At 58.2% G+C, this 19,003-nt stretch overlaps 2 protein-coding genes and 1 long non-coding RNA gene across 3 annotated transcripts in view; all 3 read right to left on the bottom strand.

Moving 5' to 3' along the window:
- Nucleotides 1-751: 751 nt before the first annotated feature.
- Nucleotides 752-5,816, bottom strand: STOML2 (stomatin like 2). The gene is made up of 10 exons (XM_082497742.1): nt 5,755-5,816; nt 4,668-4,820; nt 4,259-4,358; nt 3,534-3,592; nt 3,068-3,169; nt 2,621-2,755; nt 1,924-2,068; nt 1,501-1,580; nt 1,132-1,260; nt 752-1,023 (listed from the first exon to the last, which is right to left on the bottom strand). The coding sequence occupies exons 1-10, from the start codon at nt 5,803-5,805 to the stop codon at nt 892-894; spliced, it is 1,086 nt and encodes a 361-aa protein (XP_082353868.1). The 5' UTR covers nt 5,806-5,816; the 3' UTR covers nt 752-891.
- Nucleotides 5,817-6,200: 384 nt separating this feature from the next.
- ATOSB (atos homolog B) lies at nt 6,201-14,545 on the bottom strand. The gene is made up of 8 exons (XM_082497278.1): nt 14,397-14,545; nt 11,366-12,623; nt 9,711-9,769; nt 9,328-9,424; nt 8,706-8,864; nt 8,215-8,283; nt 7,540-7,745; nt 6,201-7,206 (listed from the first exon to the last, which is right to left on the bottom strand). Exons 2-8 carry the CDS (start codon nt 12,443-12,445, stop codon nt 7,053-7,055), a joined length of 1,824 nt encoding a protein of 607 aa, XP_082353404.1. The 5' UTR covers nt 12,446-12,623; nt 14,397-14,545; the 3' UTR covers nt 6,201-7,052.
- Nucleotides 14,546-15,204: 659 nt separating this feature from the next.
- LOC309683300 overlaps nt 15,205-19,003 on the bottom strand; it is a 30,101-nt gene continuing 26,302 nt past the window's right edge. The window contains exon 3 of the long non-coding RNA XR_014270194.1: nt 15,205-15,283. This is a non-coding gene — a long non-coding RNA (uncharacterized lncRNA). The remainder of the gene's footprint in view (nt 15,284-19,003) is intronic.

Raw genomic sequence — 19,003 nt, 5'->3', positions numbered from 1 at the left:
ACGCGCCCTCCCCGCCCCCAGTTCCTCGGCTCCCCTCGCAGCCCCTCACCCCCCGCGGCCCCCCAGCACCCCCACAACCCCAGCCGGCCCGCGGCCTCCTCACGCCCCTCCGCCCCTTCTGCCCCCTCAGCACCCCCTTCCACACACGCACACCCACCCCCCCACCCCCCCCACACACACACCCCTCAGCCCCTCTCGGACCCCTTCCAGGCCCCCCCCGCGCCGGCCTCTCCCGACACCTTCCCGGCCCGACCTGCGGCCGTCGCGGCCCGCCGCCAACCGCCGCCAACCGCCCCCACCGGAAGCGCCGCGCCCGGCCTCGGCCGCTCAAGAGCGCCGGGGCGGGCAACGGGAGCAGGGCGGCAGCGCCCCCTGGCGGTCTGGAGGCCTCAGGCGCCCTCGTGTTCGGGGGCCGGACCCTGAGCACCCCCAGCTGGACGGGGACGTTGCTTTAATTAATTCATTAATCGCCAGAGGCGCGTCCCTCCCCGCAGCACGCGCTAGGAGGAGCGCACGATAGAGAACCCTCTGTCGCACACCGCAGGGGCAGCTACCGGTAGAGTGAAGGGACAGTGATGGAGAACTCATGTCCCTGGTGAGAGATCCCCCAGGAGAGGGGTGTCCTCCCCAGGAGAGGGGCTCCCCGGCTTCTCCTGAGGATCAGTGTGTGTCTGTGGGAGCTCTCAGCAGGAGCCTGCTTAGGAAGGATGGTCCCCACCTCGGTTGGGCTCCTGAGGGCCAGGGGACATGCTGCAGCAGCACCGCTACCATTTATTACATGATTTAAATTCAAATACAAAATTAGGACAAAGGGGAGATGAAGAAGAGCAGCATCTGACTGGGGAGGGCAGCAGGACAGGACTGCTGGGGCGTGGGACCTCCCCAGCCCCGCTAGCTGGAGCTGGCCTCTTCTGCCTTCAGCACCTCCATGGGGGAAGGCTGGGAGCTCTCACCGGCTGGGGGCACCTCCTCCTGGGTCTTCACAGCTTGGGGCTTGGTCAGCGTGGTGTAGATGCCCAGGGCCTGAAGGGAACAAGAGAGTCATGGGGGAGGAGAGGAGAGGGCTGGCCTGCCAGGCGGCCACCGTCACCTTCCCTGGGCAAGAGACAGGGGCCCTCTGGCCACACTGACCTGCGCCACCATGTTGGTGACATCGCCGGTGTTGGCGGGCAGCAGGAGGGTGTTGGAATCTTTGGCAAGCTTGGAGAAGGCGTTCACGTACTGCTCTGCCACAGAGAGAGAGGCGGCGGCGCTGCCGTGCTGGGGAGAGAAGGATGAGGCTCAGCAGTGAGCCATGTACCACCAAGAGCTCATACTTGCCCCTTCCCCAGCCCACCCCAGCTGGCAGCAGCCCCTGAGATGGCAAAACTCCTCGCACACAGCAGCAGCTGAAGACACCAGGGATTGTCCAAGAGAAGACCAGGTGCCACCCCAGCCATGGTTTCACCTCCCTCAGTGCCAACGCTGAAGTGGTGGCTGCCCCAAGGAGCTGTGGCTCACCTGCTGTGCCAGAGCGGCTGCCAGCAGCTGAATTGCCTCTGCCTTGGCCCTGGCCTTGACGAGCACGGCATTGGCTTCTCCTGCAATGAACGACAGCAGGGTGTGCATCAGAACCACGACAAAGCACTTGCACGGAGCAAATCAGGACAATTTCAAGGTGCAAATCAAGACAGTTTCATGCACGCAAAGCCTCCTCTTCCCCAACAGCAGCACGGCAATACTCCGGCCGCACACCTCCTGCTGCCCCAGGCTGCAGGGCAGCAACGCGAGCTGAAGCTCAGTCCGATGGACCCAGCAGGGAAGGATCAGCATGGCTGAGGAAGCCTGACCCACAGTGATGTGGTCTCTCCCCAGGAGCATCACCCCATGGTGCAGAGGGCTACACACCCCCCAGGCCCCAGATGTTCTAGTCCAAGGCACTACCAGCAGCTTTGTTGATTTGTTCGGCCTTCTCAGCTTCTGACGCCAGGATCTGGGCCTGCTTCTGCCCTTCAGCCACGTTGATAGCCGATTCCCGTGTCCCCTCTGACTCCAACACCATTGCCCTCTTCCGTCGCTCTGCCTCCACCTGCAAACACAGCTCAGATTCCAGCCTGCCACAGCCGTACTGGGGAAATCTCATCCATGGGGCAAGTGCAGTGAAGACACGCTGCTACATCCTGCTTGGGCCAGCAGAGCTTAGCAGAGGATGAGAACACAGCTACAGAACACCGAGCAATCCCAGGTGAGGGCTGGTTTTGCGCCTCACCCTGCACAGGCCTCTGTAGCCTGGTCCACACCTAACCAGACAGCCGCTTCCCCCTCCTCCCCTTCCAGCCTGGAGATCTGGAGCCCGGGGCTTTTCTCAAGGGGAGACCTTCAGCTCTGGGATTTGCTTCCTACAGAGCCTCAAAGAGAGCTGGCAGGGCTTGCATGTACCAGGCAGGAGCCACCACTGCCGAAATAAGAACGCAAATTATTTATTCAATAGCTGTACGTTCACAGCCGAAGTGCCAACAGACTTCCCTCACCACAGGAGGACCCAGTGCTGCCAGCTCCGGACAGAGCTCCGGACAGAACTATGCTGCGTGGAAGGGGAGACCTCCCTCTTGTTCCAGACCACCCACCCAGTGAACCAAACCTGCATCTGCATGGATTCCTTCACGCGCGGGGGCACATGGATGTCCTTGATCTCATAGCGCAGGCACCGGATGCCCCAGTAGTCCGAGGCCTGGTTGATGGCATCCACAATGTTGGCATTGAGGGACTCCCGCTCCTGGGAGGCACAAAAGAAATGGCAAAGTGCAAAGAAGAGGCACTTAGCACAAGATAGAGATCAGGAGGAAAACAGGCACCAAGGTCAGAAACAGGCCAAGGTCAGAAAAAACAAATAAACAAAAAAACCCCAAAAAAAACCCAAAACAAGACCATCTCCAAGGATAAGGATTCACATACAGTTCAACTCAAACAGAAGCCAGAAGCCCTCTAAGCGGAGGATATTTTGCTGTTAAACTTATCAGCCTGGCCATGCAGACTGCCCCCGAGTTTCGAGATGCTGGCAGCTCCATGGTGCACCTCCCCAGCTCACCCGGAAGACTCTGTCGAGGGAGAGTTTGCCAAGTTCAGATCTCATGGTGGTCTGGGCCAGCTGGGTCACTGCATACTCAGGATCTTCCACCCCATAGCTGGCCTAGAGAGCAGAAGCAAAAAACAAGAGTCAATGGCAGTACCAAGAAGAACACCAAACAAGGCAGGGTGGGTAAACACAGAGGGGAGAAACCCACCACAGACACCCTCAACAAAGAAAAGTAGAGTCCAGAGCCTTGGGAGGGATCGGGGTGTGCAGCCCACCTGCCTCGCAGGGCGCAGCAAGCTGGGCAGAGGCTAAAGCGGGCATCGTGGGGAGAAGGGAGCCAGCAGAGCCAGGCGAGCAGTGCCCAAGGGGCTGCCAAGGCGGCCAGCTGAGTGGCGCGGCACACGCAGAATATGCTGGATGCAGCCACAGAGGCTGCAAGTTTGACTCAGGCTGAGCGTCGGCGCATCAGGGACGGTACCTTGTAGGGGTCCATAACCCGCAGATAGAGCACACCATCAATCTGCAGGGTGACGTTATCTGCCGGGAAAGAACAACACACCTTGTCTGCTGAAGCAGCAAAGACAAAATATGGCAACTCCCTCTCCCCGACAGAACTAGTGCATCTGGGCAGAGTCATCCCTTTCCCTCCTGGTATCAACAGCATGGCACAGAAGAGGGATTGGCTGAAATGGATCTCCTTATCAAAAAAGGCTATGTAAAAAGGACCTTGACATTCCCCAGAAAACACTACACTTTGGTGTTTTAATACGCAAGAAATCTCAGGTCTCCAGATCAAAACATTAAATTCTGTAGTTATTTTCATACACAAAGATTTAAAGGGGAAAAAAACCCAAGACAAAACAAAAAGCTTAATACTAGAATTGAAACAGAGCTGTCCATTACACCCGATCTGAAATACTTTTTACAGAAACACAGAGATTTTTTGTGGTTCAACACAGGAAAACATCTGGAAAATGAATTCCTGCCCAGGTGCAACCCAGCAAGAAGGGGAAGCCACAGTGCTGAGAGAGCTGACAGGACCTCCTGCGGTTCTCCTGCTTGGAGAGCCAGGAGTATGGTCAAGCTCGTGTCCCCAGGGACAGGGCTGAGTGCAGGAGACTGGGACATTTCCACTCCTCCTGCACTGTCCCATGCTCACCCCGGACGCAGCAGAAGGGGTAGGACGCAGAAGCTGTTCCTTACCTAGGGTGACAGCTGACTGCTCTGGGACATTAATGACAATTTCTTTGAGACTCTGCACATAACGAATCCGATCCAGCAAAGGAATGAGGAAGTTCAAACCCTGGAAAAAGGGTGGGATTAGATGGTTAAGCCCTCTGATCTGTTTTTTTTTTTTTCCCCAGAGAGCTCAGCCACACTAGAGAGGGCTGTGCAAACAGACACTGCAGGCAGAAGGAATGTGCTTTAAGCATGGTGAGAAATTTAGGTTTTTCAGTGCTTTTAACATTTCACCAAGGGAAATTAAGTCTACAGGCAGTCAAAAATCCGGAAAAATAAGCACACCGTCTGCCAAATCCTTGCAGAAAAGGTGCGCCTTGCTACAGCTTTAAGAACCTGCTGAATCCAGAAGGGAAGAAAAGCGGCTCCTTACAGGCTCCAGGATTCTGTGGAACTTGCCCATCCTCTCCACCACCCAAGCCTCCTGCTGTGGCACAAAGAGCACCCCGATATTCATGGGCAGGCCAGAGCTCAAGCGGCACGGTGCTGGGGCCAACCATGCTGAACGCTTCAGCTGCTGGGAGCGCTGGAGAAAGGAAAAGGAACGGGATGGAGACCAGCTGCCAGCACCTTGGAGACTGGCACCATCCCTGCTTTCCCACCTGGGATTGCTGCTCATGGCCCCAATACACCAGGGCAGGAAATAGCACAGACACCCTGAACAAGCCCACACCATGAGGGACATGAGCTGTCCCCACAGCGGTGAGACCTGGGCCCCAGAGCCAGCGTGAGTGTCAGGGCTTTCCCCACAGGTGTATGCAGGCTCACACCCGTGCTGGAGCTTTCTCCATGTCTCCCCTTCTCTCATATCCCCATTCGTGGGGGAGAAGTCAAGCCTCTCTGAGACTGTAAATGAAAGGAAGGTGTGTGTGGGAGGGTCTCTTCTGCCCCAATCAGCCCCCTGTAACCTGGGGTCAGACCCCTTCCTCCTCTCACCCCTCTCTCTCACCTCAGTCCCAGGCCGCCCCCCTTTGACGGCCTGTCCCTCCCCATTTGTGGCTGCCTTCTGCCCCCCCCCCCCGGGGCACTACCTCACTCCCTACAGTCCCTCACTCCCCCACCTCTCCTCACCACCTCCCATGCCCGGCTCTCCCCCAGCCTCCTCACTAACCCTCCCCACACCGCGACTCACCTCTCGAGCCTCCACAGCCATTTCTCCTACAACCCTTCCCCATTCCCCCCGACCCATCCCCCTAGCTTACCTCACACACCGCCCCCCAACTAACACCCGCCAGACCTCTTCTGCACTCCCTCCGCACCTCCTCCTGTCCAGCCGAGCCCCCACTTCCCCAGAGCCCCGACACCAGCACCCTCAGCCCGCCCCCCATCCCCAGCCCAGATCCCCCCCCCGGCCTCCTCAGTACCCCCTACCCCGGGCACTCCGCCCCAGCCCGGCCCGACCCCCCCGGAGACCCCCTCATTCCCCCATCCCGGTCCCCCGAGGCCTTCCCCCGCCCCACCTGCAGCAGGCCGAGCCCGAGCACGGCCCGGCTGCCCGCCCGCGCCAGCATCGCTCCGCCGCCCGCCCCGGAAGGACTCCCCGGAGGCTCCGCCCCTTCCGGGTACTCCGCCCCGGAGCGGCCCGTCTCGCCGCGGGGGCCGGTGGCCCTGGTTCCGCCCTTTCACCGAGCACGGGATGCGATGGAGTTGGGTTTCCAAACAGGCGTTTATTAAATTAGAAACAAAGACGAAAAGTACCGGTACAGCCTTCCCGCCCCCGCTGGGACGCGGCGAGCGGGCCCCGGCGGAACCCCGAGGCGTGGAGGTGAACGGGCTCCCCTCCACATCACCCCCCCCCAAATCCCCAGTGAAGGTTCAGCCCCGCTCCCGTGTGATGCCCTGTGGTGCTTCCCCCCCTTCCCAGAAACTAAGTCAGGGCTCCCACCCGCCCTCCATCCATCCCCTGTTCGCAGCCGGCCCCCCGGCTCCACCTTCCCTCAGAGCCGCGGCACACAGGCTCCTACCGGGAGGTGTAGGGGGTTGCTGCTATCCCCATGCTTCTGCAGAGAGCCTCAGGACACCAGCCGTGTGACAGCCATGTCTCCTACCCCCAGGATCCCTGGCAATGGCCGCTTCCCCTGATAGACTTCTTGAGGGTGAGAGGGCAAGTCCAAGCTGCCCCAAGCTGCCTGAAGCAGGGCTGGCCCTGTAGAGCAAGTCTCAGCCTCTCCCAGGGCTTTTAATACAGCCCCAACCCAGGAGCTCCACCCTGGCTGAGTGGTGGGTCACCCTGTCTTCCACAGCCCAAGGTGTCCCCGTCCATCCCCAGTCACCCTCACAGTCCCCACAGCCCTGCGCCAACACAGGCAGCCCTGCACTGCCAGAGGCCTCATCCAGGACTGAGGGTGGGGGGGAAGAACAGCACAGCACTTCCGATCCTCTGCACAAGCCTCCTCTGCTCTCCCAGCAACAATAAATACAAATAAATACAAACTCTTCCCACACTTTCTGCTCCCAACTCCAGGACCAGGGTGGGCAGCTTCACCCAGAGCCCCCCACCCAACTCTTCACTGCTCCACCTGCTCCAGCCCAGTCTCCAAGCTGCTCCCCAGCCCCTGTCTCTCCTGGTGAAACCCCCTCTGTGATCCCAGCCCTGCCGCAGGGCATGGACATGGCATCTGTGCTGTTCAGGAGGACAGGACAGGGGTGCATAGGGAGGGCAATACTTCAAGGCAGTGCTTGCATGCTGGCCCTTTACTCATCTCTCCCCAAAGTGCTGGGCTGGAGGCTCCCTGGTGGCCCTGGGGGATGGAGAAGGTCAGGCCCGGGGTGAGTAGGAGGGGTTCCTCGGCATCTCCGTGAAGGACTTCAGTTCGTAGGGGATGCCCGAGTCAACCTCAATTGACTTGCGGGAGAAAAGCAGCCGGATGTCGTTGTGAAGGTAGATCTTGCCCGACTTGGAGCTGTGAAACCTGAGTGGAGACAAGAGCAGGGTGGAGGGACCTCAGGCTCCCAGGCAAGGGCAGGACAGCCTCAGTAGGGGCACAACCCCCTCGCCTACTTTGGCCCCTAGTCAAGGTGGCCAGACTGGTTACCTTCAGAGGGACAGCGGGCACTGGCCTGGGGCAGGGTGACAGCTCTGACCTCCCCGAAGGAGCAGGCGGTCCCTGTTCCTCCCCAGGGAGAGGGGCTCAGGCTGCCACCCTCCCACTCTGCCCTGCAGGCTTGGGGGAGGCAGGGACACATGGGAGAGGAGTCCAGAGGTGACCCTGGGGCAGGTGTTCATCCCTCCCAGTGTGCCCTACCTTAGGTGCATCAGGTAGCATAGGACCCTGCGGGGTGGGCTGGTGCCCAGTGGGTTGCTGGGGTCCATGGTGGGCCCTTCCTTCTCCCCGACAGGCACCAGGAAGATGCGGTGGCGTAGGAAGGTCATGTGGTTGGCTGGCATGTCCTGGAAGTCGTATGTCACCAAGAACATCTTCACCACAGTCTTGTTGGGGTTAAATAAGGTCTGGCGGCAGAAGGGTAGGAGGTGAGACTGGGAAGGGCACAGGAATGGATCCACAGTGCAGAGCTGGAGCATCTCGGGGCAGCACCAGCAGGCCCAAGGGTCCAGAGAGCCCCACACCAGACCCAAAGGGCTTAACCTGAGGCCCAGAGGTAAGTCCTTTCCACCCACCTCCACTCCTGTGCTCCCATCACCACTGCATGTACACTCTCTCCTGCCAAGACCCCATCCCTCCCCACCAACATCTTCCTTCCCTGCACCTCCCATCACCCTGTCTCCCTGCTAGCACCCCAGGGACCCCATGCTCCCCTCTGCTGTGCTGTCTTGGTGGCCACGTAACCCCTCTGCATGTGCTTTCTGGCTTTTGCCCTCCCAACCAATGTAATGGAGCATATCCACCCTGGGGGGCAAACGGAGCCCACTGTGTCCCCTCCTCATGGCACTGACAGAGACCAGGGGATGGATGACTCACCACTTGGATGGTTCCAACTTTGGGGACACTGTAACCCTTCTTTCCCAAGGCCTCCAAGTCAATCACTCCCTGGGGCCAAAGAAAGAGCACATGAGAAGGAGAAAGCCCATGGAGAGCCCAGCTGGCATCCAGCATGGGGCTGAGAGCCTCTCTTGCCGGGAATGCCTGGCACAAGGCAGCAAGAAGCAGCTCAGCTCAATGCCTCTCCAGACTAGGGGGTGAACAAGCAGCAACACAGAGGTAACAGCAAAGCAACAGCCATGAGACAGCTGGGCAGCAGCCTGCCTGTTTATATGACTGCAAGGGCTCCCTCTTCTTTCCCTCTTTGCTTTTTGGGTTAAAAACTGCTCCTGGCACCGCCAGCGGTCTCTTCAGGTAGGCGGTTGCTCAAGCCACGCTCTTCGGAGAGGGGCATCCTGCAGGATGCTCAGTGCCTGGATACAGCCCCCACTCACCTCCCCCACGGTCCCAGCCCTCCCTTGTCCGCGTACCAGGAAAGGCGAGGGCACACTGTGTTCAGAGATGTCGAAATAGGTGACGTCAACAGGCAGGGTGACATGCTGGGGGCAGTAGGAGCCGCTGGCACCAATCTCTGCTGTGAACCCCTCGATCCTCCCCGATGGTGCAAAACGCCCTTTCAGGATGGACTCCTGAGAAAGGAGGGAAGTGTTAGGGACCTTCAAACACCAGTACTGCCCTTCGCCTTGAAGCTGCTGGTGAGATCCCCCCCATCTCCACCCTGACCATGTGTCTGCTTGCCTGCACGTGTCTCCCAGCTGTCTGGAGACCACCCATGAGTGACCCTGGCTGCTCACTCTGAGACAGACCCATCCTGAATTGCTGGACTAAAACCAGCCACCTAACACAGAGAAGCAACAAGAGCGCCTGGGCTCAGCCCCACAGCAGCCATCTCAGCAGGGTCCAGGGTCCTAGCATATCACCCAAGGATCTGCTGGCTGAGACAACCTGCTGGTATTTGGTGGCTGTGCGACACAGCCACCGCACGCCAGGCCCTTGGGTACAATCATGGATTCTGTCGGGTTCAGCCTCTCACACCTCTCACCAGCCCAGCCTGGAGACCCACCTCCCTCCCTGGGAGGTGTGTGCCATTACCTCAAAGTTGCCCAGCAGAGCATGGCTGACAGTGGTGGTGGCCCAGGATGCTGTGGAGGACCTGGTACCCCTCCGGAGGCTGTTTCGGAGATGTTGCCTTTGAGAGAGAGAAGAAGATTGGTGTCGGACTGGAGAGCATGCAGCCCTGGGCTGCCCTCTCCAGGTCCCCCTGTCCCTTTCTTTGGTGGAGGCTGAACTCACTTTCCTACCCACCATGGGCAGAAGAAACCTCCCTCCGCCCCACAGCGTGGGGTCTTGTAGAGGGGAGACACCTGGGGCAGGGAAGCAACCCAACCCAACCCTCCCACGGGCTTGTGGGGTGCTAGGATGGCTGGTCACCCTGGGCCCCCATGGCCATCCTGTGGGACTGCCGGGACACTCACAATTTGAGGCGCAGCCCGCTCTTCACCCTCCTCCCAAGCGCAGTGCAACCCGCAGAGCTCTGGAGAGGACAAGAAATAGAGAACGGTGTTAGGGCAGCAACCAGGGACTGCACACCCCCAGGAGGTGTCATCACCCCTTGCCCTGCCCCACAAGGCCCCAGCAGATCAGAGACGCTCCCATCTATGGGGAGCCATCAGCAGCCTCTGCAGGAGCAGGGGGGGCAGCAGGGCAGCGTGAGGGCTGTGGTGTCTGGTGGAGATGTGGGGCTGCCCCAACCCCAAAGTCGCTCTGCTGGGGATGAGGGTTTTGGTATCCAAGCTGAGAGTGCAGCGCACAGCTCCCACCTTGCAAAGCAGGTCTCAGGACCATCCGCAGTGACAAGACACCCCCAGACACAGCCATGCACCAGCACCCCCTTGCACCTCCCAGGGAAGGGTAACACGTATGATGAAGCTACCCGACCAGCCCAGGAAAAGTCCTGTCCCCTGGCGATTCATGCAAAGTCCTCAGTAGTGCTGCCGGGCAGCGTAGCGTGCTGCCTGCCCCTGCCCCCTGCTAGGGTCTACAGCAGTAGGGTGGAGGGTTAAAACCAGGGCCACACTGCAGCCTCCTTTTAAAGATGTCCCCTTTTCAGAGGTTTTATCTTCTGGAAGCCACACAAAGGGCAGTACAACACAAAGGGATGATGGAGCTGGCTGGCATGACCGGGCGGGAAAACCCAGGGAAGCTGCTGGAGGGCTTCACTCTGCAAGGGCAGTGCTGGGGGCAGCCGGGCTGGGGGACAGTCACCAAAAAGGGCACGCGAGCAGGGATGGAGCTGTGCCCCATGGACAGTGTGTCCTGGCTCCAAGCAGCAAGAAGCCTGGGCAGCTCTGTCCCTGTAGGTCCCCACACCATGGGATCCCCCAGGGAAGATGGGGAGCGTGACAGTTCTGGCAAGAGCCTGATGCAGCCTCAGCTGGCAGGACACAGGGAAGGCAGAGCGCTGGCCTGGAGGGGCTGGTAAGCAGGGAAGAATCGCAGGCAGCTCCTGAGTTGCCAGGGTGGTCACAAAGTCTCCCGAGTCTGCCCCACTTTTGAGTTTGTAGCACCCTGGGGACATGCTGTGGGCACCCCAGAACTGCAGAAAAGCCAGCGGCATCTCTGCACACAGCACTGGGGCTCCCACTCCCTGATCAAAGCATGTCCAGTCCCACCCCCCACCACCAAACCCTTGCCCTGATGGATAGATATCACATACGGAGACTCAAGCCACCCCACCCCTCTGCCTTCCTCCTTGTCAGGCAGGCAGAAGACAGCCACTCTTCCCAAGCCCGACAGTAAGTCTCGTTTAATGTGAAGTTGCCAGACACTGTCACCCCATGCCGCACATCCAACTACCGCTGTCACAGGAAGGTTGTGTCCTGTCCGAGCAAGGCTCTCTAGACTAAAGAGCTGGTTGCAAGCAGAGGATCCAGTGACTAAAAGGTGTCAAGAGTTGGTGACAGCCTATAGACCACTTGTCCCAGGGCTGGCTGTCAGCCAGTGTCCTGCTCACACCAGTGCTGTGGCACTGGGACAGGACAAGGTGCTGTGTCACGATGGACCACACTGCCCACGAGGACAGCCAGTGTCCCCAGGCCATGCCCTGCCTCCCGCCACGAGCGATGCTCACCTTGGCTGTGGGAAGCAGGTGATTCCAGAATGGGGCCCCCTTGGCATCAGTGCTGCGGCAGGCCGTAGGCAACGGATGGCATAGCAGGGGCCTCTTCTTCCTTCCTGATGGGTACAGGCTTTCGTCCTCAGAGCAGGAGTCGGCCACAACCTCAGCAGCGGGCAGCAGTTTCCTTTTGACCGGGCAGCTGCCACTGCTGAGCTGGCTGCTCCCGCAGGGAGTCTTCTCCAGGGAGCTCAGGTTGCTGGGCTCAGGACTGAGTGCTGTCTGAGGAGATGGGGGCTCCTTGCACCTACTGGCCACCACTGGCCATTCCTCTTCGCCACTAGCCCTGCTACTGTGAGCTGGGCTGCTCTCTGGCTTCTCTCTCTTCCCACCAGAGTCCAACCAGGCTGTTTGTGCAATATTGTGCAAATCAAGGTGAAGTAAGTTGTGGCCACTTGCCCACTCCTCATTTTCCCCATAGGCTGTGGACTGATCCCCCAATGAGACAGAGCAACCATCTCTTTTGTGCAAAGTACTGCAAGCAATGTGCTGGGGCCAGGAGGAGGAGGACACATCCTGCAACTTGTTCTCTCTGCTGGCTTTGGGGCTGTGGCTAGGGCTGCCCTCACACCGGTGCTCCACTACCCGCAGCCCGCTGTGGGAGAAGTGTTGGGCAGAGCCACACAGGGATAGCTCCTCCACCAGCAGACCATCCTCAAAGGTATCGTCATCATCCAGGGAATCCTGTCCAGGGCCCCCATCACGCTTGTTGTCCACCCCCCCACCACCCCAGTGAGTTCGTTTGGGATCTCTCCCCCCCTCTGTAGTTCGCTGCTCAGGGTAACTCCTCTTGACAGCCGGCCGACTGCCTGCCCGCTGCTCCGTGCTCTCAGAGGAACTGGAGAGATGGGAGAAGATGGACACCTGGTAAACCTTCTGGCGTTTGATCTCTGTCTCGTTGTAGCCCATGAGGATGCTGTGGTGGGTGCAGTGCTGTGAGGAAGGTTCCAAGGGTGCCTCTCCACTGGGCCGGGACAGGCTGGGGTCTGTGCCATGCTCCGGGGGCAGGGACGTCTCTGCGTGGATGTGCCGCATGGAGCCTTACTTGCCTGGACTCCGAGTGGAGCCAGAGTCAGAACAGCCCATGCAGCAGCAGGAGCAGGACCGTAAAGTGCCACAGGTCTGGGTGTGAGGGCAGGGTGGGAGCTGTACCCCTCCTCGCTCAGGACATCCAGGTGAGTGCTCCGCTATGGGGTGCACTGCAGCACAGCATCTGGAAAGAGACAGCAGGAGGACGGAGATCAGCCTGGGATCCTTGTCCTTGTCCAGGCTTTTGGCTGCAAGGGACCTGCTGGGAAGAGGGCAGTTCTCCATACAGTCCCACTTGGACCTCCTTCTCTGGGGATGGGAAGAGGAAGCAGGCTGGTGTGGCTCTCCAGGGAATCCTGTGGCATCACCCACCTACAGGATCAGCACTTCCTTCCAGGCCTGGGCATGGAGAGAAGTCTCCAGCCAGGCTGGAGGCTACTGAGGACAAGTCCGGACAAGTGGTGAAAGGGGGGCCTGCCCTCTGCCAGGGACTTGGTGTGCTTGTACTGCTCTGAAGCGCAGGAGTCAGGCAGGTCAGACCAGTCCCAGGGGCTCAGGCCTGTAATCACCCTTTTGGGCAACAGCAACAAGATCTCCCAGAGCTCGCCAAGACGACCTGCCCCACCGCATGCGCTGAACAAGGCAGGGCCCTATGCTGCAAGCCGCATGGCAGGGACATAAACCTGGCTGGGCAGCCTGGGGAAACCTGACCTAATGTCACAGCTCTGCCGGCTTGGTCCAGAGACCACCACCTCAGTTAGCAGTTGGGTGGTACCAGCAATGGCAGAGCCCACCATGAACTCCTGCACCATCCACCCACCCCTGCCTGCCCCGAGGGTGTCACCTCCTCCATGCTGCATGGCACCTCACTTTTGATTTTCATCCCAGTTTGGGAGCTGTGAGAATCCTGGCCACGAGTTTTTCTGGCATGATAAATACTGAAATGGCTGCAAGAGCTGAGGAGACGCAGGAAGTCACCAGCAGACCGAGGAGCTCCAGACCCTGACAAACTGCCCATGCCCGGCAGCTCTGCCCTTTGGCTGTCCCCACAGTTCTACCTGATCTTGTGGAGCAAAGGCTCAGAGGCAGGTGAGCAATAGGGGAATAGGTTCTCCAAGTGGGTCAAGGCTGTCTGGAGAGCAAGGCCACACATTTATTTTGACCCCTGCTGCGATGGGGATGGAAAAGTGGAAGGCCAGGGTGGTTGAGTCCAGGGATTTTGTTTAAAAGGAGTGATGAAAGGTATAACCATACACCAGGACATGCTGGGGGCTGACCAGCTGGAAAGCAGCTTTGCAGAAAAGACCCTGGGGTCCTGGTGGACACCATGTCAACCATGAGCCAGCAATATGCCCTTGCCACAAAGACGGACAACAGTATCCTGGGCTGCATTAGGCACAGTATTGCCAAGAGGTCAAGGGAGGTGATCCTTCCTCTCCACTCAGCACTGGTGAGGCCACACCTGAGAGAGTGCAGCAAAGGGCCACTAAGACAACTAAGGGACTGGAGCATGTCTCCTGTGAGGAAAGGCTGGGAGAGCTGTGACTCTTCAGCCCAGAGAAGAGAAGGCTGAGGGGGATCTTATCTATGTATATGAATACCTGAAGGGAAGGTGCAAAGAAGATGGAGCCAGGCTTTTTCCAGTGGTGTCCAGTGAAAAGACAAGAGGCAATGGACACAAACTGGAACACAGAAGGTTCTGTTTGAAATTCAGGAAACACTTTCTTTTTACTGTGAGGGTGACCGAGCACTAGAACAGGCTACCTAGAGAGGTTGTGGAGTCTCCATCCTTGGAGACATTCAAAAGCTATCTGGACACAGTCCTGGACAATAGCTCTAGGTGGCCCTGCCTGGGCAGAGAAGTTGGACCAGATGACCTCCAGAGGCCCTTCCCAACCTCAACCCCTCTGTGTAACCTGGCACACTGCAGCCTGTCCTGGCTGCCCCCCACACTCACCCCTCTGCAGCAGAACCCCACTTTGCTCTTGATTAACTTCCTTGTCCCGCAGCGGGCGGTCGTTGGCACAACTAGCTGAAGACACCTGCCAGCCAGGCACCCCCCAGAAGCGGCGTGGCTGCCGTGGAATGGCTCCCACCATCACTGTGTGCCTCCAAACCTCTGCAGCGTTCTCTCCAGCTCTTCAGTTTCCAGAGCAGCTCTGAAAGGAAGGAAAGTGGGAGATAAAGGGCTGGAGTGATTCAGATGCTTTCCAGGAGAAGGGCAGGAGGGTACCGCCTGCCTGCAGGGTCACACAGGCAGAGAAGGCAGCATTGGGGTTCAGCCTCTCCCAACTTCCCAAACCCAAAGGCCACATACAGACAGTGCTATCACCTTGATTTCCATTTAAACCTCAAATATTTTAAGCTAAGCTGTGAACTCTCATATCTGGCTTGTATTTCACATCCCTTTTGCATGTGTTCCTGTATAAAAATCTGTGCACACAAACAGATCCCTCCTTCTTTCTGGTGACCATTTCATGTCTTGCTTTCCAAGACAGTGCAGATCACCAGCAACCTCTGGGCCTCCAGCTAGCTGCTGGTCTCATGCTCACCTCTAGCCCTTCACCCACAGCACAGGACATTGTCTGGCCCTACAGACAAGGAGAAGAGTTTGCAATTGTTTTCTTTCAATAAGAGATGCCTGGCAGGGAAGGCAGAAACCGTGAGCCTGACAGCCCTGAGCCATGATGGCCCCCCACCAGCTTCCCCCAGAGCAAAAGATAGCAGTCCTTTCATGTGCACAGCACTCACCTGCTCAGATGTGCCCTTGATGCATGACAGAGATTTGCAGATGCAACACAGCTCCCCTGTGGTCATAATCCACCGGCACTGCAGCTTTGACGCCTGGAAGAGGGCAAGGAGGAGAGTCAGCTCAGGCAGCAGCTCCTGGTGCAACACCTTCAGAGTGGGCAGGAGCCTTTGGACACCTCCACCCTCGGCTCCTTTGTGCCAGGGGAAGCCTATGAGCTTTGCTGGCCCAGGAACCTCCAGGCGAAGAAGAAAATGCTGCCCACCCCTGGGGACTGTGCTGTCCCCACCTCCCCTGCCATGCAGCCCTTGACCGAGGGCTCACTCAGCAGCTGTGCAGAGAGAAGCCACCACTGGGCATCCCAACCCAGTGGTGAGTACTGCCCTGAAGGCTGGAAATAGGCAGATGAACAAAATCCCCAGAGGGATGCTCGGAGGCATCGAACACCCAAGTGCACCCCCTTTCTGGCACCCTGGTCCAGCAAGTTTTCTATCCCATCATCTTGCAAGTGGGAAGCCCACTTCAGCAGGTCACTTTCTGTGCTCGCTGCATGACCTCGCCTGCCCCAGGAAATGGGCTGTTCTTTCATTACATTTCCAATAAGATTTGTAACTAACAGGCAGTCATGGCCAGTCCCTGAGAGATGGCCAGCCCAAAAGCCACCAGCAGCAGCGGTGGGGAAGGCCACCACCAGTGACCAGCTAGAACAGAGATACAATACACCAGCTCCCAAGGAGTGCTTGCAGTAGGGCAAATCAACACTGTAGCATAAGAAACGTCTGGTCCAAAACCTCAACAAAAGCTTTTTGTAAATATCAGCTCCTCCTGGCAGCTCATATGGGTCCTGTACCAAGGCAGGTGGAAAACCAAGTGAATGCCCACAGCTGTGGGTGGATGCCGAGGTGGTAGCACACTGTGCTCTGCCTGCCTGCAAGGTTGTTGCTTCCCTCCTCCATCCCTGGAAGAGATTTGTACCATGACTTGTGTGACACAGTCAACCACTGGGAAACAAAATCAGCAACCAGCAGCAAGAGTCAGTACAGCGCAGCGGGAGAAAGCCACATCCTTCCTGTGTGTGTCCATGGTGGGACAAATATGCAGTTTCACCTGCATCCTTTCTTTCTCCTTCTTATGTCGCTCTGCAGTCACAGCCCTTCCCAAATCCTGGCACAGGCAAGCCAAGTCCTTTGCTCCCCAGCAGCAGCTGCCTTTCAGGAGAATGTGTCCATCAGGAGAAGCTGACATGCAAACACCACAAATCCATCCCAGCCAAGATCTCAACACCAGTCACCAGGTGATGCCAGCACTAGCCAGTAGGGCACACTCCCAGCACGAGGGGATGCACCATGTTTTGCCAGCCCAGACACTGTGGCCTGAAGCATTTGTGCTGGGAAATGCTAGAATTCCCCAGCCCACCAAGTGTCTCTAAGTACACCATGGGACCTCCTTGTACATCCCCCTGGAGGACTGCCCATCAGCCTGGGATGTTGAGCAACTAGAGTACAGCACTGCTCCTCACCCTTCTGGAAGGCACCGTGGCCAAGGGAGGTTCCCATCCTCCTTCCTTTAGCCTTGGAGTTTCTCTTTGCTGTGTTTAGGTCTGCCTCCCAGGGCAGCTCCTGCGCACTGAGAGCCCAGTCAACTCACAGCAGGGCTCAGTATCTTACAGTGCTAGCGCACCACCCCCCTGTAGAGCAGGAGAGCAACACGGGGACCAGGGACTCCTGGACGCTAAGCAGGGACAGGGAGACAGCACCTGGTCTCCCTTCTCCCCTTGAGCCACGCATCTACAGAGATCTCCTTCTGGCCACCTGGATGGGTCAGAGCCAAGTCCAGGTCCTCACCAGCTCAGCTGAGCAGCACGGGTACCATCCCCTGGATGCAGCATGTGGGGTTCCATGTTTGGCCACTCTTAAGCCCAAGTGATGGTGATTTTGCCAGTGTTTCAGCCTGTGCTGGTGCTCTGACTCTAAGATAGGACTTAAAGGGCTTTGCCTGTTGGAGGAAGCCCAGCCAGAGTTCCTCCTGTTCTCTGCCCTGCTCCTGCCAAGCTCCCAGCCACCCTCAATGCTCAGGGGGCAGGAGGGGCCCTGTGCTTTTGCCAGGGTCTCCCAGCACTTGGGTTCAGAGCTATGCCAGGCACAGCCTTCCTCTCTTCCTACAGCCCAATGAGGCCTGGGGAAGGGCACTACGCTTCAACAGCCACAAAACACCCAGTGCCAAAAGAGGGAGGGAGCATCTCCCAGGCGCTGGGGCAGAGACACTACGTTCCCTAGGTACAGCGAGCCGCCAGACCCTGATGCAGGATGACAACGCCAGGCCTGGAGGGACTTGGGAGCTTGGCTTACCCGCTGGTTTGATTCCTAATAGTACATCTAGGCGGAACCCAGAATTAGCAGACTGTGGTCTCAGTCTGGTGGCAACAGAGCAGGATGGTGGGTGAGGAAGCACGCAGCTGTACCGCATGCCAGGCTGCAGCCTGCAAAAGGATCTGTTGTGGTTTTAACTGTACTCTACGAGCCAGAAAGGACATGGGATGGGTGTGGGGGCTGTTCTGCCAGTCAGAGGGGCATGTGTCGTGGGGCAGAGCCCTTGGAAAGGGGAGCCAAGCAGGGCTGGCAGCATGGCACTGGTGCAAGGAGAAGAGTAAGAGCTGTGCCCAAAGGGGCCACACTCACCCAGTAGGGATCCCGGTGGCTTCCCAGAGTGACATTGCCAGAGAGTAAGGGGGACACATGGTCACTGGGCAAGAGGCTTTGGCCTGGGCATTACTGCCTGGGGCAGAGCACCATGCCTGGGGGCTGGCAGGGCCAAGAGGGGTCCTTGAACCGTTTAGACCTCAAAAAAAAAAACAAACCAAACCCAAACTAGCCAGCTTTTGCTGCCGTCTTCCCTCCTGCTCCCTCTTCATGGGAAGTGCTAGGGAGACCTTCGCAGTCTCACTGGGGGTGAAGCAGGAACCATGCAGCCTGGAACAGGAGGGGCTGTCGCTACAAGAGGGCAAATAATCATCATTGGTACAAGCAGAGCACAAGACAACAGAAACTTCTGGAAACAGGCTGCCTGGAGGATAAGTCACAGCTCGGTCCTATCTGAACCCAAGGAGAAGGAAGGAAATATAACCAGTGGAAGTGCAAACCCAGAAGTTCCCTGGCACAGACTAAGAGCAGAACTTGAGAAGCACCAGCAGGCAGAAAATTTCCATCACAGCCCTGAAGGACGGCAGCACCAGCTGCAAGCTGCCACCAGAGGAGGGTTTCTCCACAGCCCCCCAGGTCAGGCGTATCACCGTCAGCAGAGAGACAGATGCGTGAGGCTGGGGAGCGTCTCCAGCACCATCCATAGTAGAGGTGGCAATCCTTGAGAGAAGATGGTTAGAGAGATGCTAGAGGAGCAAATTGTGCCTGAAGGGAAAGACAACTGGTGTGGACGTGGCTCTGGCACTCCCATAGGATTCAGGTTAGGAAAGGAGGAGTTCAGACTTGGTAGAATCAAGGGAGAGGGGGAGGGAGAATGCAGAGAGAGGGAGCATCCTCGCCCCACTGCAAGGGCAAGTGCTGCTCTTGGGGGTCCTCAGGAAGCCTCCTGCTGGGCCAGATTTCTGCAGCTGCAGAGCCTTGCTCAGTGCTGGCCCCTGTGCTGATAATGGGGAGGAGGAATCCCAAGCTCAGAGAGGAAGAATGGGGCAAGAGGCAGTGCCCATGTTAGGAGTGCCAGCTCCTAGAAACCACCAGAGACAGCTTCTACAGAGACAGACCCGACACCTCCCTCTGCCCCACAGCACCCATGTTCGCTGCCGCTCTTCCTCCCACCCT

This window comes from Vanellus vanellus, assembly GCF_965231255.1.
Source record: "Vanellus vanellus genome assembly, chromosome: Z".
Lineage (NCBI taxonomy): Eukaryota > Metazoa > Chordata > Aves > Charadriiformes > Charadriidae > Vanellus > Vanellus vanellus.
Note: the sequence above shows the minus strand (reverse complement) of the source record. Positions and strands in the feature narration are given on the sequence as shown.